General features: G+C 40.1%; 2 protein-coding genes across 2 annotated transcripts in view; one reads left to right on the top strand and one right to left on the bottom strand.

Moving 5' to 3' along the window:
* Nucleotides 1–27,522, top strand: part of LOC134293432 (uncharacterized) — a 451,452-nt gene that overhangs the window by 234,615 nt on the left and 189,315 nt on the right. The window lies entirely within an intron of this gene.
* The window catches only part of barx2 (BARX homeobox 2), a 51,562-nt gene continuing 40,797 nt past the window's right edge, over nt 16,758–27,522 (bottom strand). The window contains exons 3-4 of the mRNA XM_062961132.1: nt 23,740–23,824; nt 16,758–22,214 (exon numbers count right to left, since the gene is read on the bottom strand). Of these exons, the coding sequence (XP_062817202.1) occupies nt 21,972–22,214; nt 23,740–23,824 (328 nt within the window). The 3' untranslated portion in view covers nt 16,758–21,971. The remainder of the gene's footprint in view (nt 22,215–23,739; nt 23,825–27,522) is intronic.

The raw sequence follows: 27,522 nt of genomic DNA, 5'->3' as shown, positions 1-27,522 counted from the left end.
AACTGTCCTGTAGCTATCTTAGCTTGTCATCTGTCAGTTATTCATTGAAGCAGTTGGAACTAATAAAAAAATTTCACCTGATCCCAGAGATTAAAGCCATGCCAACTTGCTCCAAACTACATTAGCCAATGCTGCACCAAACACAAGTAAGGTGATAGGAGTAACACACACAGCCTTCCTGTCGTTGCTTATTAACCTTGGATTCCTACAGCTCAGGATGTTGGTGAAAGTCCATCTCACAATCAAATTCATCATCTTTAAGGGGCCACTGAATTTTCTGGCATTTTTTGATTATGTGCAATGCTATTGACCTCAGCCTGTTTGTCTGTGAGCAGCAGACTAACCCGGAATGAGTGCTATGTTTGGTCTGGCCATGTTTATTAATAAAAGCTCTATTTTAAGCTTGGCTTTTGTAAGAACATTAGATGGTTTGGCAGAACAACGGCCTGTTCTTCATTAAGACATGATGTTTGGCAAGATGTAAACCAGCATGCTAACTTCAAATCAAAATCTTTATTATGATCATAGACCAGCATAAGAGCTAACTTCAATCTTTTCAAAAGGGGGAGAGAGAGGAAGTGGGGGGAGAGGCCAGATTCTGGCTAATTTGAATATAGCCACTTGTTTTTTTAAAAAAATCATGACATCTTAGGTCAGTGATGGCCAACCTATGACATGCATGTCAGCACTGACACGCCTAGCCATTTTTGCTGACACGCTGCCGCATGCAGATTGATTGGATGACTATGTCTTTTGTGGCCAAATTTGGTGTGATTTGGTCCAGTGGTTTTGTTGTTTACTCCATGGGAATTATGCACATTACATTTATACATTATTCTATTATTATTGTAGTATATTATCATATTATTACCATTACAGTTGAGTCTCGCTTATCCAACGTAAACGGGCCAGCAGAATGTTGGATAAGCGAATATGTTGGATAATAATGAGAGATTAAGGAAAAGCCTATTAAACATCAAATTAGGTTATGATTTTACAAATTAAGCACCAAAACATTATGTTAAAAAGTAGTTCAATACACAGTAATGCTATGTAGTAATTACTGTATTTACCCTGTTTCCCCTAAAATAAGACATCCCCAGAAAATAAGAACTAGTAGAAGTTTTGCTGAATTGCTAAATATAAGGCCTCCCCCGAAAGTAAGACCTAGCAAAGTTTTTGTTTGGAAGCATGCCCGGTGCCAGCCAAACAGAACACCAAAGCATGCAGAATTGGTAAATGTACATATCAATTGTACATGTTTGGAAGCATGCCCGGTGCCGGCCAAACAGAACACCAAAGCATGCAGAATTGGTAAATGTACATATCAATTGTACATGGGAATAATGGTAGTAACAAGAAATTCTTGATAGGATTCAGTTTGTCTGGTTATGCTGGTTTGTGATGACAACTACTGTACAGTATATAATAAATGTTCATTATTTTGTTCAACAATAAACGTGAATTCTTCTTCATGGAAAAATAAGACATCCCCTTAAAATAAGACCTAGAGCATCTTTGGGAGCAAAAATTAATATAAGACACTGTCTTATTTTTGGGGAAACACGGTATGAATTTAGCACCAAAATATCACAATGTATTGAAAACATTGACTACAAAAATGCGTTGGATAATCCAGAACATTGGATAAGCGAGTGCTGGATAAGTGAGACTCTACTGCATATTATTATTATATTATTCATTATTCATGACTACATTGAAACTAGAATAGAGAGAAATCAGCGTGGAAACTGCAAGAGGTACCATAGATTGTTGTACATGGAAATAATGGTAGTAAATAGTTTTTGATTTATTGAATACAGTTATATATTACAATTATATATTTTTGTTATTTAAACTATACATATTGCGAAATTATGGGTTTTTTTTTCTCAAAGTGACACACCACCCAAGTCATGCTAGGTTTTTTTTTTTGGTGAATTTTGACACACCAAGCTCAAAAGGTTGCCCATCATTGTCTTAGGGCTTCTGCACAATGGGGCTATAAGTGGGATCTATGCATGTGATGGAATGATGGCAAAAATGAAGAATACAAAAGGAGAAGAGGCTGCAGTAGTTTGTTTTTGCCTTATGACCTCATCCCATTACCCGTCATCCCATGCCCCACATCGCCCGGCTTCTCCTTTACTCCATCCTACAGAGAGAAGTGTCTGCTGCCCAGCTTCCTTTTCATTGTTGGCTATGCCTCCCGTGTTGCCGCCACATTGTACAACATTTCTACTCTACTTGCACTACAGAGCCCGCTGGAAGTAGTTTGATGTTGTGGGATGGGAGTTGATGGGCACAAGTAGAGTTCATTCCATCATAGGATGGGCAATTTAGCTCGTCTGATGAGGTCCTTAGTCTATTGAGAAGAGTGTGATGTCTCAGGTACCTTTGGCCCCTGATCCAGCAGCCATTGCGGATCAAAATGAAGAGGATTTGGGTTTTTTCCCACCGCAGCAAAATTCTATCCTTTTCCAGATGTCTCCTGTTGACATTGCAGAGCCAGCGCCAATTAAGAATGCCCTTGAAATGTTGCCGGTTCTTCCCGGATCGCCGGAGAGTTTAGAATTTGATAGAAGGGCTACTTTCCAAACAGATTGCTCTCGAAGACAAAGTTTAAGGAGAAGTGTGAGATTAGCGGAGCGAGGAGATTGTGGCTAAGTCAGTTCTCCTGGGAAGAATTGAGGAGGCAAGCATCTGGGGTCTAGTTGTTAGCAGCTCGTTCTCTTGGGAACTTTTGGGGAGACACGCACCTGCTTGGGGGAAGCTTTTGGACTTCAATAAAAGTTCTGTGCAGAGAATCTTTGTTGCGGTGTCAACTGGACTTCAACGGAAGAATACATCGCCTCTTGATCCTGAGCTTCTAAGTGGCCGTTGGCGCGCTTACTCTCAAGTAGACCGGTCGGAGTGGCTTGTCCCTTGCCAAGTTTGGACTGCGTTTCAGATCCACCACGCCTTGCCTTGCCTTGAAACCTTGTTTCTGGACTATTATTTCAAGTACTTTCCTAAGGAACTTTGCTCTTTTCCCCACTCAAACTTCCATTGGTTTGAGTGTATTATTGGATTTTGGACTTTGGACTTTTATGTTGGACATATAACTTTCTTTCTTTGGACTATTACTGATCTTTTCTAAAAGGTCAACTGATTGACTATCTACTTTGCTTATATTTGTTTGAAACTTTTATTGCTTTAATAAAGATATTAGATTGTATATGGCCTCCGTGTTGGTTCCCAGTGTTCGCGCTGCCTAGGGGTGTTACAAAGAGCAAGATTCTACTATTCCTTTCCTCTCTCTTATTGTGAGTTAACTGAATGCAAATTACTTTAAACTCAGTTTGCAGCAATTGAAGTAACCTGAAGATAAAAGAACAAAGTGCCAGGAAAGAAAAACTAAATGCATCTAGGAATATTTGGATGGCAAAGGTCACATATATATCAAATAGGTTAGCACTCTTGCTGGTCATTCTTTCAGAATCACTGAAAGAAACATGCTTCACATTAGTCATGACTTATTTGCCCCAAAGAATTCAATGGAGCTGCACTAAGTCTGGATCGGGCTCTGAGTCATAGTTTGCCAGCTCTGATCAGTGACGCCGTTGCTGGTCTTTCAAGAGCTGGCACTATTCGGGCACAAATGTTCCCAGCTGGCAAGCCTTGGCATTGCTGCAATGCAGTTAGCGCTAATCCGGCTTGGGCAATTGCGTGTGTGTCATTACCCAGCATGCCTTGCTGAGCAATTTTGATTTTATAAATAGAGTTAGCAGAATGCCGAAAAGGACGGGAGGAGATGGACATGGCGCTTTATGGAGCGAATGGCTATAATGTGAGCATAGATTGCGGAAATTGCCTCCCACCCCCCACATCCATCCCCCTGACTCCTGGAATCACCCAAGAGAAATATATTATACTGTTTCCAAATGGCAAAATGCTTTCCAGATGATCTAGTTAAAGTTGTGTCAAACTGCATTAAATCTACAATGTAGATGCACCTGTAGTTCAATGTTTAAACCTGTACATCATGCTGACTCTCATATTCTATCCTAAAGACGTATGCAGCTTATTACATGCCCCAATTTCTCTTTCTTCCTCTCACAGCAAAATTGATTCAACTCTTTTCAGAATGTAAATGCTTATTGTGAAACACTAAGTTCTTCAAATGGAAGAATAAAATAGGAAGAGATGAATTTTCATCTGGAAAGACAATTAAAAAGATAGCACAGAAACAAGTTGTCCTGACATAGCCCTAACTTGGCTGCACTATCTACATCTCCCAACTTCTGGGACGTCGTGACCCAATGAATTCCACTGATATTTTCCCTAGTGAAAGCTTTTTCTTTGCCTGATCCTGGCTTACAGATCATTATATGTGAAGGATCAAATGGTGCTGTAAAGTTGACAAATATGACAATTTCATATCAGTTTTTCCCCCTTTGAAATTTTAAATGACTGCGCAAAGCTCCTTGGCTAATCCAGCCAGATTTAAATTTAATCCCTTGCCTACATGGTAGATTTGTGTAAAGGTATTTGAGCGATTTATATGGACACCATTAACCTCCATGGAGCCTTGCTTCTTCACATACCTTCGAAACCCAATCTGACAGAGGAAGGTGAGACCCCAAAGGCCTCTTCTCACTAACAATTACTTTTCATTCTGCTCTCTAAACTGTATGGAATCAAGAGGGCAAGAGTCCTGCTCAGTTACACTGAAAGTACCTTTTTTTTGTGTGTTGCTGTCTGCAAACATAAGTCACTTACACTGTGCAGCATCATCTAAATCCACGAAGTAGGGACACTGTAATACAGTGTTCCCTCACTTATTGCTGGGGTTAGGTTCCAGGACCACCCACAATAAGTGAAAATCCGCGAAGTAGGGACACTATATTTATTTTAATATGTATACATTATTCTAGTAGTTATACACTATTTTAAGTCTTTATCAATCAATCATGTGTTGATAAATCTCCTTCTCCTCCCGTTGCCTCTTGGGCTCCTTTTCTCTCCTTTCAACATCTCCTTCCTGTTGGATTACGGTTGTATGTGTATGAAATGTAAATCAAGTGTTTTCTGCTGTTGTGCAAGAGTGTGTGTTTCAGCAATGAAACAGTTAACAGCAGGCTAGTTTTGACTGACAGCCTGTTATGACTGCTATGACCTATCAGGCATAGTTTCCAGTCTTGGATGGGTGGAAACTTCCTTTGGACTGAGGAATGTGCTTCTTATCTCTTAGTGTGTTGAGCTGGTGCTTGCCGAGGCAAGAGGCAATAGAAGAATGCCAGCTCAGAGCGATGGCTTTTGCTATGCTTTATAAATATGTATTATAGATATTGAAATAAATGTTTGGACTTTAGACTAGAGATGTCTTTGAGTCTAACATTGAAGAGGAATTGGTGTGGAAGCCATTTCACCAATTCATCAGGCTACTGGAGCTGATGATTGATGGAGTTTGAAGAAACCCACCCAGCGCACACCCTGACCTCACGTCAACACTTCCTCCCTTCCTTAGGCTATAAATTGTAATTTTTATTATTTATAATAGTCTTTTAGAGTTTATTGAAAAACCGCAAAACAGCGAATCAGCGAAAAGTAAATCGCGAAGTAGTGAGGGAAGACTGTATGTAGCAAGCTGGACTCTCCTTACAGAAGTGATCTTTAGTAATGGGTGAGGGACACACATCAATGAATCAAGAGGCCTTCCATCCGAATGCAATGGCTATCATGTCCTCACTAGTAGGCAATATTCGAGCCACTACTTCATCTAAAATACACACATACACTATTTACACCATGGCAATAGTAATGATGGTCTGCCTTTCCATTTTTCCAAGTTATGGTTTGGACCTTTGGGTGAAAACTCTATCACTCCACCACACTCAGTTTAGTTCACTGTTGTTCAGCATATCCCATGTTATAAAGAGGGGAAACTATCCTTGCTAGACCTATGGCTACACTCCCATTGGGAACAGTGGTGTCACTAGGGTGGTGTCATCCAACACAGTAGCTCATAGTGTCCTCCACCTGGAACTCCTCCTGTACCAGACCATAATATTGTTGCTAAAATATTTGCAGCTGTGGCAATGCCACCACAACAATACATGTGATCACAAGATGTGTAATTTACAACATCATAACTACCCAACGGGATCCAAGCCATTAGGCTGATGCTTATTTTTACTATTTAATGTTTAACATTAGGTACGTGTCATTCAGAGGAGCTCCCAGGGGCACAACGGGTAATAAGAATGTTATTAATGGATCTGTTTATATTGTTTTGTTTTTATGATTGCATTTTGGGCATTAAATTTTGCCAATTTTTGTAAGCCGCCCTGAGTCCCCTCGGGTGAGAAGGGCGGGGTATATATGTTGCAAATAAATAAATAAATAAACTGCTGAGCTGCTGAACTTGTTGACCGAAAGGTCAGTGGTTCAAATCCAGAGAGAGGGGTGAGCTCCTGCTGTTAGCCCCAGCTTCTGCCAACCTAGCAGTTTGAAAACATGCAAATATACCACTCTAGCTCTCCATGCAGTCATACCAGCCACATGACTTTGGAGGTGTCTACGAACAATGCCGACTCTTCGGCTTAGAAGTGGAGATGAGCATCAACTCCCAGAGTTGGACATGACTAGACTTAATATCAAGGAAAAAACTTTACCTTTATGTGTCATTCATGATTTTTAGGTTTGCGACTTTAGAAATTTCCAAATTGTGATACTGTGCTTTCATGTAGAATTGTATTCATTTACTTACTTTATTTCTATAGGGACTCAAGGCAGCCAACAATAACATGAATCCTTATTACCGGACTCTTAAAAAGTATTGATCAAACAAACTACAGTAACTAAGAACTGGGGACTCTGTGCAAGATACAGCCTCCTTTTCCCATTTGCATCGGGTAATTTTGCCTTCACCTTTCAGTGAACCCGCTTTAATTCATATTTCTCTTAGTTTTAGCCCTTTAGTATAGAAAAGTGTCTTTTGAACATCAGGTAGAGGCATGGTCTTTACCAGGGACATCAAACATTTTCACAAGATGGATCCCAGATAAATCGCATACCACATTAGCAGGTGCATGATTACCTCTTTATTCTGAAGGTTAGTCTTACCTTTTCATAAAAAAAAGAACTCTTTTCCACTTGCTTGAAGCTATAAACCAAAGAAACCATCTTGACACCAAACATAAACTCAGTCAGGGTGACAATCAGGTTGATGTGTGAAGATAATTAGAAAGGAAGCTGTGACGAACCTCATGGCATTCCTAAATTCATGGTACACATAGCTGCCTTTCAGATGATCTTGACTTTCTCATTGACCTGAGGCAGTACATTCTTTTTCCTCTTACGTCCCCCAATACTCAACTTCTTCCTTTTACCATTTAAATAGTTTTGTCAGTGCATTATCCTCCAAATAAAGTGCCTGTGATGACAGTTTTGCAACAAAAACAAAAATGAAATGACACTTAACAGTGAGGCTGCAAGGAAAATAAACAGAGAGGAGGCAGGTAGGGTGGGAGATGGAATGAAAAGAGAAAGGAGAGGAAGAAAAGGGGAGAAAGAAAATCAGTGGAAGGTAAATTGAATGGGAAATTGTCACTGTAATGAATTGAGAGAATTCCCTTTGGCTTCCTCTGTTTCATAAGTGAACTTTGGATGCTCAGAGGGAAAACGGTTAGACTGAAAAATGGAATTTTCGATGTGTTATGTCTTAGAATGACATCTGTGCCAAACTAGTCTTCTTCAGTGTTCTCTAAATGTGCTGGACTAGAGTTCCTATAATGCAGTAGATGGAAGGCATCAGGAGTTGTTTATTGGCCTACAGAATGTCAGTGTTGCTTCAAAAGCGACTGAAAAGCCGTACATTTTAATACTCTAAAACAGGGGTCCCCAAACCTTTTAAACAGGAGGCCAGTTCACAATCCTTCGGACCGTTGGAGGGCCGGACTATAGTTGGATACCGAGCAATAATAATAATTAATAACAACAACAACAATAAAGAGGGTTGGAAGAAACCCCTTAGGCCATTTAGTCCAAACCCCTTCTGCCTTTGTGCACCGAAAGCACAAGCACAGCACCCCTGACAGATGGCCACCTAGCCTCAATGTTAATAATAATAATAATAATAATAATAATAATAATAATAATAATAATAATAATAATAATATAGGGTTTTGGAACACAATACTCCTGACCTCACAATTGTATTAAAAAACAAAGTATGTATTGTCAATGTTGCAATCCCAGGTGACAGAAGGATTGAGGAGTCACAACTGGAAAAGCTGACATGATATCAGGATTTAAAGATCGAATTACAAAGACTCTGGCACAAGCCAGTCAAGGTGGTCCCAGTGGTGATTGGCACATTGGGTGCAGTGCCTAAAGACCTTGGCCTGCACTTAAACACAATCGGCGCTAGCAAAATTACCATCTGCCAGCTGCAGAAGGCCACCTTACTGGGATCTGCACGCATTATTCGCCGATACATCACACAGTCCTAGACACTTAGGAAATGTCCGACGTATGATCCAATACAACAACCAGCAGAGTGTCTGCTGTGGACTCATCTTGTTGTGTTTCTAGTAATAATAATAATAATAATAATAATAATAATAATAATAATAATAATAATGGCTTTAAGAGAAGAAGAGACCCCTTGGGTCATTTAGCCCAGTCCCCTTCTGCCCTTGTGCCGTGGGGGCCGGATAAATGGCTTCGATGGGCCGCATTCAGCCCCCGGGCCTTAGTTTGGGGACCCCTGCTCTAAAACACTATATAATGCCAGTATTAATTTCTTAGCAATCATTAAATATATGAAATGTAGAAGAACAGGGGGTATTTGGATTTTGCTTTGGTGTTTAAAATGGAATGCATGAAAAACTGAAAGTATTTTTCAAGAATTTCAAGAACATTTATAAATGCACAGTTTCATTCAAAACTCCAGATAATTTAAGATGACCCATTCATATATTCTGGCTTTCACAAGGAGTTTTCATATATTTCAGGTTTGCCTGTACCAGCTCTATAACCCAAAGTGGGCCAGAAGTTGTTCCTGGATGTCCAAACAATGTTCATGACATCTGGTCTTTAATGTGAGGTAAACAGAGCTGAATCAGTTTAACTATGTTAAACAAAGTCAGGGAATACTCCTGAGTTTTGTCCTTGATTCTTACTATTTTTGCTAATTCTTTGTAGTATTCTTTTGGTACTGGTCCTTATCACCAGCTTTACCCAACCCTGTGATGGTAGGTATTATTGGACTTCAACTCTCTATATTTCCCAGCCAACATGGACCATAGTCAAGGATGTCAGTAGTTATAACTCAGAATGTAAGGCTCTAAGTTTGAAAATAACAACAGAGTTTTCTGTTTTAATATATGCTTACATGTTGTTTATGATTTGTGTGATCAGGACAATTCTGAACTTGGTACAAAGACCTGACCAATGAGTACCATATATACTTGAGTATAAGCTGACCGGAATATAAGCCGAGGCACCTAATTTTACCACAAAAACTGGGAAAACTTATTGACTCGAGTATAAGATGGGGGTGGGAAATGCAGCAGCTATGGATCAATTTCAAAAATAAAATAGATATTAATAAAATTGCATTATTTGAGGCATCAGTAGGTTAAATGTTTTTGAATATTTGTATAAAACTGTAATTTAAGATAATAATAAAACTTTAATAAGATAAAACTGTCCAACTCTGAATACCTATATGCTCAAGTATAAGCTGACCTGAATAGAAGCCTGCCAGGACCCAAGAGGAGCTTTCTCAGCCCTAAAGGAGGGCTGAAAAACTAGGCTTATACTCGAGTATATACAGTAATTAACTACATAATCAAAATCAGTTCTCTGCTCCAAAAGTTCGATCTCTTCCTAGCAAAGTAGTTGACATGGACTCAAAAACCGAAGCTATGGAGTTGCAGAATGTGCCAATCATGCTGCCTTGTTGGCTCCTGTTTGTGCCAGATGTGTTGCTGACTTGGGGTGGAGTCTTTGGAGTCACCTCTTGGTGGAAATCCAAATGGATTGTTTATATTAGTTATTATTATCAAGGACCCACGAGAACTCACACATAGTTCAGTGTGCTCTGATCAAGCATCAACATGAATTCGGCAGAGGCAATTTTGAGGCCTAATATGCCTCTGTTTGTTTACAGTGTGAAAATTGTTCCATACTAGATGGACTTCAAATTCATGGGGGTCTTCTAGAATAAGGTCAGCAGGTTGAATGTAAGATGCACAGTAAGCCTGAATCATTTCAATGTACAGATTGAACTGTCTGCTGGAATCCTTCTGAAGACTTATTACATCTTTATAAATGGATTGGAGTATGCAGGAATTACAATTGGACAGTTTCATAACATCTGTATCAGTGAAGGGTTGCTATTACATTACTAGGTAGGAAAGCTGGGAACGGGACCAATGTGTATTTGGACTAATGAATAATAGGACCATTGTACTCCAGGATACCAGCTAGGTAGTGCCAATGCACAACAGTACTGGTATCACTGGTATCTTGCTGGTATCACATTTTTCATCTTTGCAATTCACTAACAAGGCTTCCTAGCACCTCTATTATGTAGCTAGACATGCATAAAGTTGTGTAATGTACACCATGATGGAGGATTATAGATTGTTTAAAGAGAGATTACTCTTACTTGTCACCCTGGGTCTCCCTGAGTCCCAATCCAACACAAACTACTACACCATGTGTGATGTCTCAGGCACCTTTTGCCCCTGACCCCCATTGCTGACCAAACTGAAGAAGACTTGGGTTTTTTCCCAAGTCATCAAGATTCAATTTCTTTCCAGATGCCTACTGTTGACATTTCTGTGCCAGAGCCAATTAAGGATGCCCTTGAGACGGTGCCGCCTCTCCCGGGTTCTCCAGATGGTTTACTGTTTGATCGAAGGGCTTTTCTGCAAACAGACCATTCTCAGAAGCAAAGTTTGCGACGAAGCACCAGATTAGCGGAGCGAGGTGATTCTGGCTAGCCCAGTTCTCTTGGGAAGAATTAGGGAGGCAGGCACCTGGTGCGATGTCTTTGGCGGACCAGTTCTCTTGGGAAGAATTGGGGAGTCCAGCACCTGCTCTGGGGGAGCTTATGAACTTCCATAAAAGTTTTGTGCTGGAAACCTTTGGCGCGGTGTCAACTTAACTTCTGACTGGGAAGCATCGTCGTCTCTTGTTCCTGATCTCCAAGCGGCCTGACGGTGCGCTTACTCTGGAGTAGACTGGGTGTTGGTTTACCTTCTTGCCAAGTTTGGGACTGCATTTCAGCTCCTGAACATCTAGTTTTGCCTTGCCCTGAAATCCTGAATTGGACATTTATTCTACAGGACTCTTCTTGCTCCCTGCTCTTTTCCCCACTCAAAACACAGACGGAGTTTGAGTGTGTTTCGGTTTCTGGATTTTGAACTCTAATACTGGACATAAGACTTTATCTCATTGGACTAAAATTGATCTTTTCTGGAAGGTCAATTGCTACTTTTACTTTGCTGCTTATTTCCATTTGGAACTTTATTTGCTTTAATAAAGATATTATATTGTTATTGGCTTCTGTGTTGGTTCCCAGTGTTTGCGTCGCCCAGGAGTGTTACACCATGGTGGATGTCTCAGAGTTTTAAATGCCCCTCAAAACTCCAAAAGCCATGGCTCAATGGAAGGAACTGTGGCAGTGAAAATGGCATCATTGCATTATAAATGTGCAACGTAAAAGGACTCCTAATATTAAAGACCTACCACATGTTTTAAACTTCAGCTTTCTGGGTCCCCAGCCTGCGAGGCCAGTAATGAAGGATTATGGGGGTTGAAGCGAAAACATCTGGAGATGTTTTTCACTATCCTTTATCGTTCATTCTGTTTGATGGCATTATGATGTAACCCTGAAGCCATAGTATTCCAAGATCACTAGGAACATGCAAGCGCAATATGAGAAGAAGAGAGTCTAATTATTGTAACAAAGCTTTCCAGCTAACTATAGGTGTACATGGTGCAGGAAAACTACTTTGTCAGCTATGGATTACTTTCTTTCTGACACACTCAGAGATTACCATTGTATGATAACTCACCGCCATCGGGGGAAACAACTTCAACTAATGAGTTGTCTTCCAAAACTGGAAAGGAGGCAAAGCTAAATGCCAAGTCTGCCATTTGCCCCCTGAGCTTGGGAGTATCTCGCTAATGCCTGTGAAGGAACTTGGGCCTCCTTCTCCTCCTGAGAAAACAATAGCCTCAGTGTTTCCACCAGATAATGGACATGTTGGGACAGACCAGAGGGGTTAGCTCAGCTTGTTTGTCTGGCAGCAACCTGAGAGCACACCTTCCCCTCTTGGCAGCATTGGCACATCTCAGCAGCCAAGGCAAGCCTGGGTTCACCCTAAGTGCTACGGGCTAAAAATGTAATTATTTATGTCACTCGGTTCAGTCTCAAATGGTTTACACACAGGTTGTGATTCAATGAGAATTCAGAGCAGCATGCTACTTCAACTGGACAATCTTTTTGGTGGATATGGCTTTATGGTTTCAGTCTGGGTTCAGCTAAAAATTAAAAAGTCTCTCTGGGAAAGTGATGGATATTTTCCAATTCTGTACACTCATGTATAAGTCTACAAATTTTAGAACCCCCCTCCCAGCAATGAACTGGGTTGACTTATCCATGAGTCAATCTCTTTGCTGATAAGAACTGTGAAAGTTGAGAGCTTAGTCTGAACCTAGAAGCACTGATCCTCTCTATTGTCTACAGCCGGGCTGTGGCGCAGGCTGGTAAACAGCTGCTGCAATAAATCACTCTGACCATGAGGTCATGAGTTCGAGGCCAGCCCGTGGCGGGGTGAGCACCCATCAATTAGAAATAAAATATAGCCCCTGCTCGTTGCTGACCTAGCAACCTGAAAGATAGTTGCATCTATCAAGTAGGAAATAAGGTATCGCTTATAAAAGTGGGGGGGCAAGTTTAACTAATTTACAATGTTGGAATGAGGAAGTGAGGAAGTGCCATCAGAGTGGATGATGAAGCAGCTGCTCCCCCCTGTGGCCAGAATCGAACATCCCCTCAGGAGAAGGTTAAATTGCCTCTGCGTCTGTCTGTCTTGGTCTCTGTTTGATGTGTTTATGGGCATTGAATGTTTGCCCTATGTGTGTATAATGTGATCCACTCTGAGTCCCCTTCGGAGTGAGAAGGGCGGAACATAAATACTGTAAATAAATAAATAAATAAATAAATAAATAAATAAATAAATAAATACTGAATGCCTGGATGGGACAATGGCAGAGCAGCCAGTGGTGACTGGCCCCCTGGGGCAGCCTTGGCACTTTCCCCTCTTGTCCATAATTTTGACTACAAAACATGTCCATGACTTATACTTGAGGTCAATTTATACATAAATATATATGGTAATTCCATTCCACATTGACTCCCATGCATGAATTGAGAAATATTTATTTACAGTATCATGAATTTATTCAAGATAATACATATGGGGAATACTTTAAATATTATAACCCTGCTAATGAGATCCTATAGGCAACTATGTGGACACCATGGCCAAGCAGGGTCTCCAGAGTCCTAGCACAGCACCCAAACCACTATACCACACTGCCTCTACATCAGGCCTAAACAACCTGTGGTTCTTCAAGGGGATTGAACAAGCTGACTAAGGCTTCAGGGAGTTGGAGGCCCAAGCAACTGAAGAATTAAAGTTGTGTAGACCTGTTCTACATTGCTACTATCTAACCATCCATGGATGTATTGATCTCTTTATGTATTGTAGAGCATGTCTGCCCTCCCGGTCAGCCACAGAGCAGCTAACAAATGGCTAAGTTGACCATTTCCTGTCCTCAGGTTTATAATTTAAAAATACAGCAACCACTAACAAAAGGCAATGGCAGTGGGAGAGTAGATTAAATCCAGCAATTGTGGTTGTTGTTCTCTACCTTCCAGGCCAGGGAGTTGGTTTGTCAGGGAAGCCTTTCATCATCCATCCATTGATTTAGTACAACTAGATTTTTACTAGAGCTTTTAATCTATGTTAATTTTATCAATATTTGTATGTATGTATTTTTATCCTTTACAATTTTATCTTGTAAATCGCCTAGAGCATCTTGGATGGAGGGCGATTAATAAGTAATTAAATGATGATGATGATGATGATGATGATGAACTAGATTTTTAGAATATTTACATTATTGTTTTGAATTATCACTGTTTTAAGCTTAAGTTGTTTAAATTCATTTTACTCCAAGACATCCAGTGTATATAAGGCAAGACCTGAATGTTTTCAGTGAATAGCATTCTTCTGGATTGTAGAAAGCATCTCAAAGGAACATCCATCATGGGAGAGAGAAAACTGGAATGGGGGAATGTGTTGCTTCCGTTAAACAGAGCTGATAAAAGCCAAAATTTCATTTCATCCTTGTGCAGGCTTGTTAGAGGTTCCCATATCATAACAGTGCTGCTGGCTTTCTCCAAGGGCTAAATGATATTTCAGGGCCAAAGACTACACCTGCGGAACTGTTTCAACCTCATGTTTTTTGGGAGGCGTGGGGAATTGACATTGAGCCAGTTGTTAATCTTAGACACAAATGGGGAAATGCTTCAGGTCTTAAGTTTAGTATGAAACAGTGTTCTCTATCTTCTGAAGAGAGCTATATGTTCCCATCAGTTGACATCATTAGTAGAGACGGACTGGTTATCAGTTCATCGTGGGGCTCCGTTTAGTATTTATTTTGACCTGTAAAGCTATGCATCAACATCAAGTTCTGAGGCTGAATCTGATCTCCAAAGGTCTTGATCCATAGATTTTCCTGAATAACTAAGCCTCCTTCCTATGACACCATTGTTTGGTTATTCAGGTTTTACATAATTGTTTTCCCATTCTAAGAGGTTGAAATGGCTCTCTTAAGGCTTAGTTATTGACAATGAAAGCTTGAAACCTCCTTTGGCATATGGTCTCAAATAGCTTCTATCAAATTGAATTTGGTGTTTGGTCTGAAAAAGGATCTCCACCTTTGTTTATTATGGCTTAAGACCTTGTGTGCCTCTTCCTCTCAAAACCTCGTATTATCTTAGCCCATCTTTGGAAATCTTTCTCCCTGTTCCTTCTTTCCATCAGATATCTGCATAGTCCCCATCAAAGAATCCTCATTGATGAATTTCCCTATCTTTAAACCTTGGGAAGCTCAGATAACCCCTACATCTGAAATTTAGTTGAGATACACTCATAGCACAAAAAGGTTGTGGAAGAAGCTACGTTTTCTCAATGGTTATGTAAATACTGTATTAATCCCCAATGCAACCAGTTGCTTACTTGGCATTACAGTTCTATGAATGCACACAAAACCTTGAAGATATGAAGCCCAGGGATTGGAAGAACTGGAAGAATATCAAGAAAAAATACAGGATTTCCATAAGTTTAAAAAAACCAGCAGATTTTCCTTAAGGTTGGCATAAGTTGGAAGCAACTTGAAGGCACATGGGAACAGCAGTCCTTACACAGGATTATGCATACAGGAGCAAAAGTGTCTTTCTTATCCACAGGGTGACAATAAAACAGGAAAGTCAGTCTCCAATCCCTCCAACTTTTCCCAGAATCCATCTACATTGATTATGCACTGTTAGACCGGTATTGAGGAAAGTAGTTTCACTATGCAGATGATTACATAGGAAATCCTGGAACCATTATGAGGCTGGATGGCAGTTACACAAACTACAACACTGAGCATATTAAAGGCTTCATTTTGCATATGTTTGTGGGATTTTGTTGTTTAGCCACAACACTTTGAAACTGATTTTATGTTTTTGCCAAACTCTTAATAGGGATGCTCTCACAAAACGATTGCCAAAATTAAACAAAAAATTAAAATATACATATGCAATGGATTTGAAAGAGAATTGGATAAAAATGTTCCACAGATGGTATACTACACCGAAACAATTAGCCAAAATATATAAAACACTTTCTGATAAGTGTTGGAAATGTAAAGAACAAGTTGGCTCCTTCTATCACATGTGTGGACTTGCAAAGAAGCAACAAAGTTTTGGATGAAGATTCATGAAGAATCACAAAAGATTTTAAAAAGAACATTTATAAGAAAACCAGAGTATTATCTATTAGGATTTACAGATTTAGACTTACAATTGATAAACTTTTTACTTATATTATGACTTCCGCTAGAATTGTTTTCGCTAGAGAATGGAAACAAGAATCAGCCCCACCAATTGAGGAGTGGGTGGAGAAGAGAAGAGAAATAAAGGATATGGACAAATTTACTTTTTTGTTGAAGAAAAATACAGGTAAGATAATGAAAAGAACGAATTGGGACGATCTTCAGGACTATCTGGATAATTTGAGAAAATGAAGATTACGAGAGACAATTTTGCTATTTTTTTTTCTCCTTAGCAAGAAAAAATATTACTGAAGAATAAGAAAATATTATCCAAGAAGATGTAATGGAAGTCATTTTTTTTTTGCTTTTGTGTGTGTGTGTGTGGGGGGGGGGGGTGTTATTTTTGTAGATTGCAGACTTTTACCTTTCTCTCTTTTCCCTACTTTTCTATACCTTGGTTGTTCTCACTCTTTCGATATAGTATAAAAATTTAATTAAATTCTTTTTTAAAAAAAAAAGAAAGAAAGAAACTGGTTTTGAATTGCAGTCGATGCTCAGAGTTTCTTTTTTTTACTCCAAGCTTTTTGGCCGAGCAAAATAATAAACCGTAAGTATCCAATTGTCAAAACTTTGGAAAAGAATGAGACTTTCTTACTCCATTATTTATACATTTTATTTTTAATTAAAAAATAAATGTTATCTTGATACACCTCTCTTCAGCCTTTGGGCAAAAATAATGCACAGTAGGTTTCCATTTAACAAGACTATAGGAAACATGATGCATATCTAGATCTTGGCACATTGGACTGGAAAATAAATGCAATACTTCTCCTGCAGAGTTTTCTTCTTAATTCCGTGACTTGCTCTGCCCAGTTGCTAAAGATGTTTCGGTATTCCGAAAGTTAAGTGCCTTACAAAACAGGAGAAATGGCTCCAGACCTGGCAAGTTAGGATTACGCATTCCTGCAAAGTGTTCCAACATATGCCTCTTGGAGCTGACGATGAGCAGATTTTACTACAAACTTGAGTTAATCATCAATTCACACCTTACTTTTTAAAAACTCTGGTTCCATCCCTTATGCTTAAATACTAGAGCTCACATCTGGGATACAGAGGAGTGGAAATCAAGCACGCAACCCTCTGGCAGTTTTTCCACTGCAAGTCCCAGCAGCCCTTCCTTAACAATGTTGAGGAATGTTGGGAGGTGCATTTCAATGATTTATGGGTGGTTACAGGATAGTCACCTGTATCTTAAATCCAATTATTTATATCCAACTAATGATCCAATAATCAGTCGTCCACATTGCGTTTGACTTGTATGGATTTGACTAATCACAGATTTGATTAAAAGTATTATCTCTAGGTTCTTCAATAGGACTCTGTGATCAGCATCCTTGAGTTATGTTGAAGGACCTAGAGCAGTAGTTCTCAACCTGTGGGTCCCCAAAGTGTTTTGGCTTACAACTCCCAGAAATCCCAGCCAGTTTACCAGCTGTTAGGATTTCTGGGAGTTGAAGGCCAAAACATCTGGGGACTCACAGATTGAAAACCACAGACTAGCAATCTAGAGAACTACCTCCATAAGAATCTCTAGGTCCTCTAATATAATTCTATGGCAACCTTCTAGAACAGGGGTCCCCAAACTAAGGCCCGGGGGCCGGATGCGGCCCTCCAAGGTCATTGACCTGGCCCCTGCCCTAAACCTTAGACTTAGGGTTGACCTAAGTCTACCTGGTCTTTGGAGGTCTTTTTGCTTACCTATGGTCTTATGAGATAGTCTAGATGGTCTTTGAAGGTCTCTTTGCTTAGCTATGGCCTTATGAAACCATCTAGATGGCTTTTAGAGGTCACTTTCCTTACCTATGGTCCTATGAGACCATCTAGATGGCCTTTGAAGGTCCTTTTCCTTACCTATGGTTTTATGAGATTATCTAGATGGCCTTTGAGGGCCCCTTTCCTTACCTATGGTCTTATGATCATCTAGATCAGGGGTCCCCAAACTAACCCATGGGCTTCCAAGGTGATTGACCTGGCCTCTGTCCTAAACTTTAGATTTAGGGTTGACCTAAGTCTGAAATGACTTGAAGGCACACAACAACAACAATCTTAATTTTGGACTATTTCATCCTAGTCCGGCCCCCTAACAGTCTGAGGGACTGTGAATCGGCCCTCCACTTAAAAAGTTTGGGGACCTCTGTTCTGGAAGAAGTTAACCCTGGAGTTAATGCAGGAAGATCTAGCAATTCCTAGGGAAGTGCTCACTCAGTTTTAAAAATAGCAATTTCTTTATTTATGGTTTTTCACTTTTACGGGAGCCCCGTGACCCTAATCCTAGGAAATGTGGAAGGTTGTATTAGTTTCAAACTTGAATCGATGGAGATTTTGTCAGTAAACATTTATGATCAATGGGTCTACTTCAGTTGGTACTACGAACTGGATGTAGGCCTAGTGCTGCAACACTTATCATGCTAGCGGACTCAATTCTGGTGAATACAAATAGAATATAAACATACTTAGAATTGCATATTTAGTTGGCTGGTTAATTTAATTCCTTCTGACCCTGGTGGGCTTTCAAGATACTTAGTGCTTCATTCTGCTCTGTGTATAAACTATGGGCCCTTTTGCAGATTCTGATACAAATTGAGTTGAGTAACATATTTGGAACTAATTAATATATCTTTCAACATTTCACAGACAAGCTGGGACAGAAAATGACCAAAGTTATTTATAATAAACCCAAGCTTGGAGAGATGTCTAAAGTTTGCTTTTGCCTGCATCTACTGGGAAGGATAACATTCTGCCACCTCTTCAACTCCCCCACTCCTCAATTTCATTGAGTACAGATTACTTTAGTACTTTCAGCAAGTGAAATTAGCTGAGAACAAGGGGGAGTGGAAGGAGGAGACAGCCAACAAGTGATCTGATTAAGGGTTAATTTTTCCTGTCAATCAGGACAGCTGAAAGGTATCCCTAGATTAGCCCTTCCAGCATATTGCAATCATGTTTTACAGTACACATTTTGAAAGAATATGAACCACACATTGAGAAGAATATGTTTCAAAACGTATTTTTAAATGCATTTTTCATGCAGATCTTCTTTTAAATCATAGGTGAATTTAGAAATTGAATGGAATGGGTCAGAAAGTTGCAATGAACCTGTCAGAAGTTACAAGGACCTGAAGTGGAGTGATTCACTCATTCCAAATGTAGACCATTCCTGAGTTGAAAATATAGAGTCCTATATTGAATCCTATTGGTAGTCCCAACCAGAATAGACCCATCGAATCAACTGCTAAATGATGAGTTAGCCTGTGTGTAAATCCCACTGACTCTATTTTATTGGAGAATATTTACACACCACTTATATCCAAAAAATGAAAGGCACTGTTCATCAATCAAATGTATAATATACACAGTAGACAGATATATAGTACTCAACATGCAAATTCTTTTTGAAATCCAGAAAAGAGATGTTGGGTTGGAAGAAATTGGGAAAACTTGCTTGAACAAATGCTTCATTTTACTCTTAGCGGGATTATCAATAGGATTCAGACCTTAACATGTGAATTTGAGTTACAGAAGAGTCTCGCTTATCCAACATAAACGGGCTGGCAGAACGTTGGATAAGCCAATATGTTGGATAATAAGGAGAGATTAAGGAAAAGCTTATTAAACATCAAATTAGGTTATGATTTTACAAATGAAGCACCAAAACATCATGTTATACAACAAATTTGACAGAAAAAGTAGTTCAATATGCAGTAATGCTATGTAGTAATTACTGTATTTATGAATTTAGCATCAAAATATCATGATGTTTTGAAAGCATTGACTACAAAAATGCTTTGTATAATCCAGAACGTTGGATAAGTGAGTGTTGGATAAGTGAGACTCTACTGTATATAGTATTAACTGTGTCTAGATTTAAATGCTTCTCACAGTACATGGAGTACTGGCACAAGGGATTCCTCTATCTTTTCTCTGGAGGGTAGGTGAGGTCTACTAATATGGACTCCATATCTGGGACACCTACTAGGCAAGATGCTTTCAATATTCCTTGTCCTAAATCACTAGATATACACGCCTTCTCCTTGACACTGTCACTTACTGTTGGCCAACCTTTTCCCAAGGATGCAATTGGCAAATGTGGCTCCACCTCTTTGGTCTTTACACTGCTTGGCCAGAATCCTGTAGTTCAGTATGTGGAACAATTCCAGCTGAATTGATTATTATCATGCCACTGCAGCCTCTTCCACAATTCTATGGCTGGTGGAAAGGTGTGAAGTTGGAGATGTGCCTGGCTATGTCACCATAGCCAAAAGTGGATTTGTTACATCATCTGCTGAGAACCATGAAGGATCTAACACAGGGGTCCCCAAACTACGGCCCGGGGGCCACATGCGGCCCATCGAAGCCATTTATCCGGCCCCCACGGCACAAAGGCTGAAGGGGGTTGGGCTAAATGGCCCAAGGGGTCTCTTCCAACCCTCTTTTTATTATTGTTGTTGTTGTTGTTGTTGTTGTTGTTAACATTGAGGCTGGGAGGTCATCTGTCAGGAGTGCTTTGCTTGTGCACAAACGCAGAAAGGGGTTGGGCTTATTATTATTATTATTATTATTATTATTATTATTATTATTATTATTGCTTGGTGGCCACTTGGCCAACTATAGTCTGGCCCTCCAACAGTCTGAGGGATCATGAACTGGCCCCCAGTTTTAAAAGTTTGGGGACCCCTGATCTAACAGATGGTGGCATCATTTCACATCTAGCTAAGTGGACACAGCTAGATGCTTCTTAGGTTCCCCTCCCCAGATCTCTACAAGCTGTAAATGGCCACAGAGCATTGCAGTAATTCAATGGTAGGTCCAGGACAGGGGCTTGAGTTGTTGTGGAATGAAGAAAGGAATACCAACACAACAACTATTAAAGAGATATGCAGCATAAGGTACACTTACACTGGTATATGTTACTAACAGTTCTTGTTTGTTAAGGGAAATCAGATTAATAGGTAGCAACAGACAGTGAAGAGGAGCAGCAAACCACACTGAGTTTTAGTTGATTGTCTCTTGAAGTCAACTGGGCCTTGGCAGATGCCCAGAACTAACATCCTGAAAAATGCATGTGCAACAATATTTTGGACCTTGGGCAGTTTACTTCACAGCAATAGGAAGTAAGGAACTAAGCAAACCAACACATTCTGCTAAAATGCCACCCCCTTTGCCACTCTGATCTCTGTTTCCACTCACAGTTTCAAGGTTGCCATCTTGGAAGCCCCCTTCACTCCATTGTGAATTTTCCAAGTGAGTCTGAAATCTGTTCTGTATTTTTCTCTTCCCCTCCAAGGAACCTCTGGTTGCAATATAGTAGAACATCAATATCCCACAGTTTGACTCCCATGAAAAATGTTGGTTTTGACCCATACCTGCTTAAGCATTACTTACAGAATAAAACTAGGCTGGTGGCAGGAACTCTCTCACTCTTTGGCAGTTGCTTCTCTGAACTCATTTCAAAGCTCAGGATCGCAATAACAACATGAGAAAGATCCAATCTGTCCAAAACAATGCAGCAGCTAAAGAGTCTCTTCTCACAACCTGGGCTCACAACACATCTCCAGAGCCTCAGAGTTTTAAAGCATGCAGTCTCCTTTTGAGGGGATCCCTAGTTCCAGGATATCTATGGGAAGGATGTACACACAACATTGAAAAAAAAGTACCAATTTATATGAAGTCACCCATTACAATAGGTTTCCTTGCCCCATGGTGACCCACCAAACCAGTCGATTTCTTAAGGCACAAAGTGCAGGCAAATTCAGTTTTTACACTGTCCTTTAACGGTGCAGTTGTATCTTCCCTTCACTCTTTTAACTTGATGTTGTCTCCTCCTGGGAGGTTTCCACTGTATGTTCAGGAGGTTCTTGTGTCTCTATGGAGGCATCCAAATGCTCCTTGGTCGACTCACACTTTTCTGTGGCCTGGTCTTCTTCCAGGACTTGTTTCTGGCTGTTCAGTTTTTCCTCTGCTTCAATTTCCTCTGAGGTTGGAATGGAGTTTTTCTTGGGTCGGCCTTTGGGCTTGGTGGGAGCTTCTTGACCACCTTTCAGGACCTAGGACAAAGATACATTAGATCAGAAGTGTGGCTCATATGGTCCTGGAGGGATCAGATGTGACTTTTAGGCACCTGAGATTCCCTGATTCTCTCCTCCTCCCATTTTCCATGCTTAGTATACACTAGCTGTGCCCGGCCACGCGTTGCTGTGGCAAAGTGGTGGTGGTATTGGTTAAAAATTGTTGTGGAATTTTTATTTGACGTTATTTGTATTTTTTTAATTAATTTTATTGTAACTTATCTTCTTTATTTATTATATTTTATTATTTTGCTGTATTATTTTTAGTTATTTTGTTATTATAGTATTTTATTGTATTAATTTTTTTAGTGTTTTTAATTATTTTAGTGTTTTTTATTATTTTTATTGTATTATTTGTATTTATTTTATTTTTTATTCTTTTATTAACACTGGGCTGAGTGGGTTGCTAGGAGACCAAGTGGGCGGAGCTTAGCCTTCTAACTGGCAGCAATTGGATACAAACAATTATTTATCTCCCTCTAATTAGGACTTTATTTTTCTTTTCTTTTTGTTGTCGGAACCTAGGGGCAAGGATGGTGGGTTGTGCTGCCAAATTTCTAGGTTCTGTGGCTTGTACTTTTGTTGTTTAGTGGGAGGGACGGACACCATTACTCCTTTATATATATAGATGGGACAGCTAACTATGTCCTTTTCTAGTATTTTTTCATTCCATTCCCCTTCTTTCACAACTAGTTTCATTTTCTATCACTGTCATAATAGCTAGAATCCCTAAAACAATATTGTGCAAGGATACAGATAAATTATTTCTGATGCAGGTAATAAATAACATAGACAGCAGAATAAGAAGATCTTGGTAAGCCACCTAGAATCCTGAACCAGGAAAAGGTGGGGTATAAATAAATGTAATCTTTATGATCATTATCATCATATCTTGAAGACAAGAATCGTAGGAAAAGCCCTGATGGAAAATAATAAACCAGTGCCAACTCTACTGATGGAACAATGCTTATTTGCTGCATTAAAACCAACTCTTCCTTGTCTATGAGCCCTTGGACTTTAAGGGTTGGGCCCAGATTTAATCATTTTTGTTGTCGCCTGCAAGTTGTTTTTGACATATGGTGGCCCTGTGGCACACAGGGTTTTACTGGCAAGATTTGTTCAGTGGGGATTTGCCTTTGTATTCCTCTAAGACTGTGTGCATGAGATTTGTCCAAGGTCATCCAATGAGTTTTCATGGCCATACAAGGATTCAAACCTTGGTCTCTAGAGTCCTAATCCAACACCCAAACCACTACACACACTGGCTCTCAAATATAATCATGCTTAATCCCATTTGCATAGTGATAGCTGTTGACAACAATGTCTGTGGAGCAATGAATAAGCTTAGGGTGTTCTTCCAAACTTCAAAAGAACTTTCCCAAAATAAGTTCAGCACTTTAGATATTTAACTTGAATTGTGAGATAAACCACAGAGTGGATTGACATGAGTGCCACCACCTAGCCCTACTGAAGATAGGAGTAGCCGAATAATCATGTCTCTTACCATTTTCTTCCATTTCATTCTGCGATTTTGGTACCAAGTCTTCACTTGGAGCTGAGTTAGACCCAGGGATTGGGCAAGATCCAGCCTAGCAAAAATGAGATCCAAATTAATGACATAAATGATAAGACATGCAGTCTAGTGCCAAAATCTGATTATATGTATATCCTGCTGGAAATGAACCAACTCCATATCTTGGAGTGGGAAAATCAAGGAAAGCCAAGTACCAGCTCCTTGTAAATGGTGTTTTCCATTCCATTCAGAGAAAAAGATTAAATATAGTGACTGGAACACAATGTGAAACATCCAAAAAGCAACCTAAGAAACTTAGACAGAAATGTCTACTTTTAATTTGGTTCAATTAACTGAATATTAAATGGAATAAATAAGATACAGTCATTATATTAAAGCTGCTGGAAACCCTTGGCAATCTAGTACAACTCCCTGGAGATCTACCATAATATTATGATCCACATTCTGCCCATCCCTTCCTCAAAAATCCTTTTAAGAATAACATGGTCATCTGGTGTGATATGAAATAAATACATCTGATTTTACAAGAGAATGAAATGGTATAAATCTTATTTGACTATCCAGCCAAATCTGAAATCAATTCATATCTAGCTGGGTCTCATGGGAAATTAACTTAAAGAAATCAGGGAGGCTTCCCCCCAAATGAGCCTTGTGTTTATACAACAAGTCTTTTAATCTGGAGTCAGGGCAGAATGAAAGCGTACATTTGCTTGCATGAAACTTACTGAACAAAGAAACATAGATGAAACCTGCAGCTATTACATATTAGTTATGCCATGATTGACTTCGGTGAACCAGAAACACAAAAGGTGTGAGGGGCAAGATAAGCCAAACCTGATGTTCCCTGTCACGTCTCACACACCGATAATTGCATGGTAAATGATTATGAATTGCTCTTTCATTTTGCCAAGTCATTTTCACTACGATGGACTTCGAGGGCTTGTGTACACACGACATTCTTAATCTCTTCACGAACAACGAGAGGCACAGAGGCCTCCCTTTTCAGAGACTGAAAACAGCTTTTCTCTCTGACTACTTCCCATTTGAGGTCTGCTTGAAAATGTCTCCCATAGATCAGAAATGCAGGAAGCTATCTTATACATAGTTAAATGTCAAGCCACTGATCTATCAATCTACCTTATTTATTTATTTACAGCATTTATATTCCGCCCTTCTCACCCCGAAGGGGACTCAGGGCGGATTACAATGAACACATATATGGCAAACATTCAATGCCAACAGACAAACAACATATATAGACAGACACAGAGGCATTTAACATTTTTTTTCCAGCTTCACGATTCCAGCCACAGGGGGAGCTGTTGCTTCACCATCCACTAGTGGCTGTACTTCCTCATTCCTTTCCTCATGTTTTGCTGGCAGTTTTATGATGTTGTAAATTAGTTAAATTAGCCTCCCGCATAAAGCGTACCTAGATTTCCCTACTTGACAGATGCAACTGTCTTTCGGGGCTGCATAGGTCAACAGCAAGCCGGGCTATTTAATGGTCAGGGGCTTAATCCGACCCGGGCTTTGAACTCATGACCTCTCGGTCAGTAGTGATTTATTGCAGCTGGTTACTAGCCAGCTGCGCCACAGCCCGGCCCATGCATACCTTATTCCTCTTAAACTTTAGTCTACCAGATGTTTGGGGTTTCAACTCCCAGAATCCTCAACTGTTGGTGAAGTTGGTTGGGCCTTCTAGAAGCTCAATTCCAAAATATCTAGAAGGTCCACAGTGTCCTCTTCCATGGTCAGTACTAAGGCTTCTTGCACACTATCCAGTTATAGCACTGATATAGATTTAACTTCAGTGGGTTCTTCCTATGGAATCCTAGAATAATGAGATCGGTTGAATTCTCTTATGTTTCTCTATGCTAGATATTTTAGGATTCTACAGGATGTAGCCATGGAAGTTAAAGTGGCATCAAACTGCTATGATTCTGTAGTGTGAAAAGACCCTAAGTGGTAGCAAATCTCCAAAATTTTCTTAATGAAAGAGGCCTTTTCTGTCAACTGAACTAATCTCCTGACATCTTGGGTTGACACATAGATGTCTTTAAAGGAACAATATGAATAGATTCTCCTTGGAGAGCATCTATTATGCTTAGGAGGCAGGACTGTTGTACGATAGAGACAGCTGCTTTGCTTCTCCTTACCCTAACATACAGGACACAATATGCAGAACACATTTGGATAGGAATTGGGTAGTCTTAGGAATAACATCATTTTTTCTCCATATACACCTGTATTTTTATCACTGAATCTTTTATGAAACTGAAATAAGATTTATTGAAGTCAGTGAATAATTACTGATATATTAACTTAAGATAGATGGGATGAGTTTCAACCACAGTAGAGTCTCACTTATCCAAGCCTCGCTTATCCAAGCTTCTGGATTATCCAAGCCATTTTTGTAGTCAATGTTTTCAATATATCGTGATATTTTGGTGCTAAATTCGTAAATACAATAATTACAGCATAGCATTACTGTGTATTGAACTACTTTTTCTGTCAAATTTGTTGTATAACATGATGTTTTGGTGCTTAATTTGTAAAATCATAACCTAATTTGATGTTTAATAGGCTTTTCCTTAATCATAGAATCATAGAATCATAGAATCATAGAATAGTAGAGTTGGAAGAGACCTCAAGGGCCATCTAGTCCAACCCCCCGCTAAGAAGCAGGAAATCGCATTCAAAGCACCCCCGACAGATGGCCATCCAGCCTCTGCTTAAAAGCCTCCAAAGAAGGAGCCTCCACCACGGCCCGGGGGAGAGAGTTCCACTGCCGAACAGCCCTCACAGTGAGGAAGTTCTTCCTGATGTTCAGGTGGAATCTCCTTTCCTGTAGTTTGAAGCCATTGTTCCGTGTCCTAGTCTGCAGGGCAGCAGAAAATAAGCTTGCTCCCTCCTCCCTATGACTTCCCCTCACATATTTGTACATGGCTATCATGTCTCCTCTTAGCCTTCAATTCTGCAGGCTAAACATGCCCAGTTCTTTAAGCCTCTCCTCATGGGGCTTGTTCTCCAGACCCTTAATCATTTTAGTTGCCCTCCTCTGGACGCTTTCCAGCTTGTCAGCATCTCCCTTCATCTGCGGTGCCCAAAACTGGACACAGTATTCCAGGTGTGGTCTGACCAAGGCAGAATAGAGGGGGAGCATGACTTCCCTGGATCTAGACGTTATTCCCCTATTGATGCAGGCCAAAATCCCATTGGCTTTTTTAGCTGCCGCATCACATTGTAGGCTCATGTTTAACTTGTTGTCCACGAGGACTCCAAGATCTTTTTCGCACACACTGCTGTCAAGCCAGGCGTCCCCCATTCTGTATCTTTGATTTCCATTTTTTCTGCCGAAGTGAAGTATCTTGCATTTGTCCCTGTTGAACTTCATTTTGTTAGTTTCGGCCCATCTCTCTAGTCTGTCAAGATCGTTTTGAATTCTGCTCCTGTCTTCTGGAGTGTTAGCTATCCCTCCGAGTTTGGTGTCATCTGCAAACTTGATGATCGTGCCTTCTAACCCTTCGTCTAAGTCGTTAATAAAGATGTTGAACAGAACCGGGCCCAGGACGGAGCCCTGCGGCACTCCACTTGTCACTTCTTTCCATGATGAAGACGACGCATTGGTGAGCACCCTTTGGGTTCGTTCGCTTAGCCAATTACAGATCCACCTAACCGTAGTTTTGTCTAGCCCACATTTTACTAGTTTGTTTGCCAGAAGGTCGTGGGGGACTTTGTCGAAGGCCTTAC

This window comes from Anolis carolinensis, unplaced genomic scaffold (assembly GCF_035594765.1).
Source record: "Anolis carolinensis isolate JA03-04 unplaced genomic scaffold, rAnoCar3.1.pri scaffold_8, whole genome shotgun sequence".
In the NCBI taxonomy this organism is placed as follows: domain Eukaryota; kingdom Metazoa; phylum Chordata; class Lepidosauria; order Squamata; family Dactyloidae; genus Anolis; species Anolis carolinensis.
This window is presented reverse-complemented; position numbering and strand designations above follow the sequence as displayed.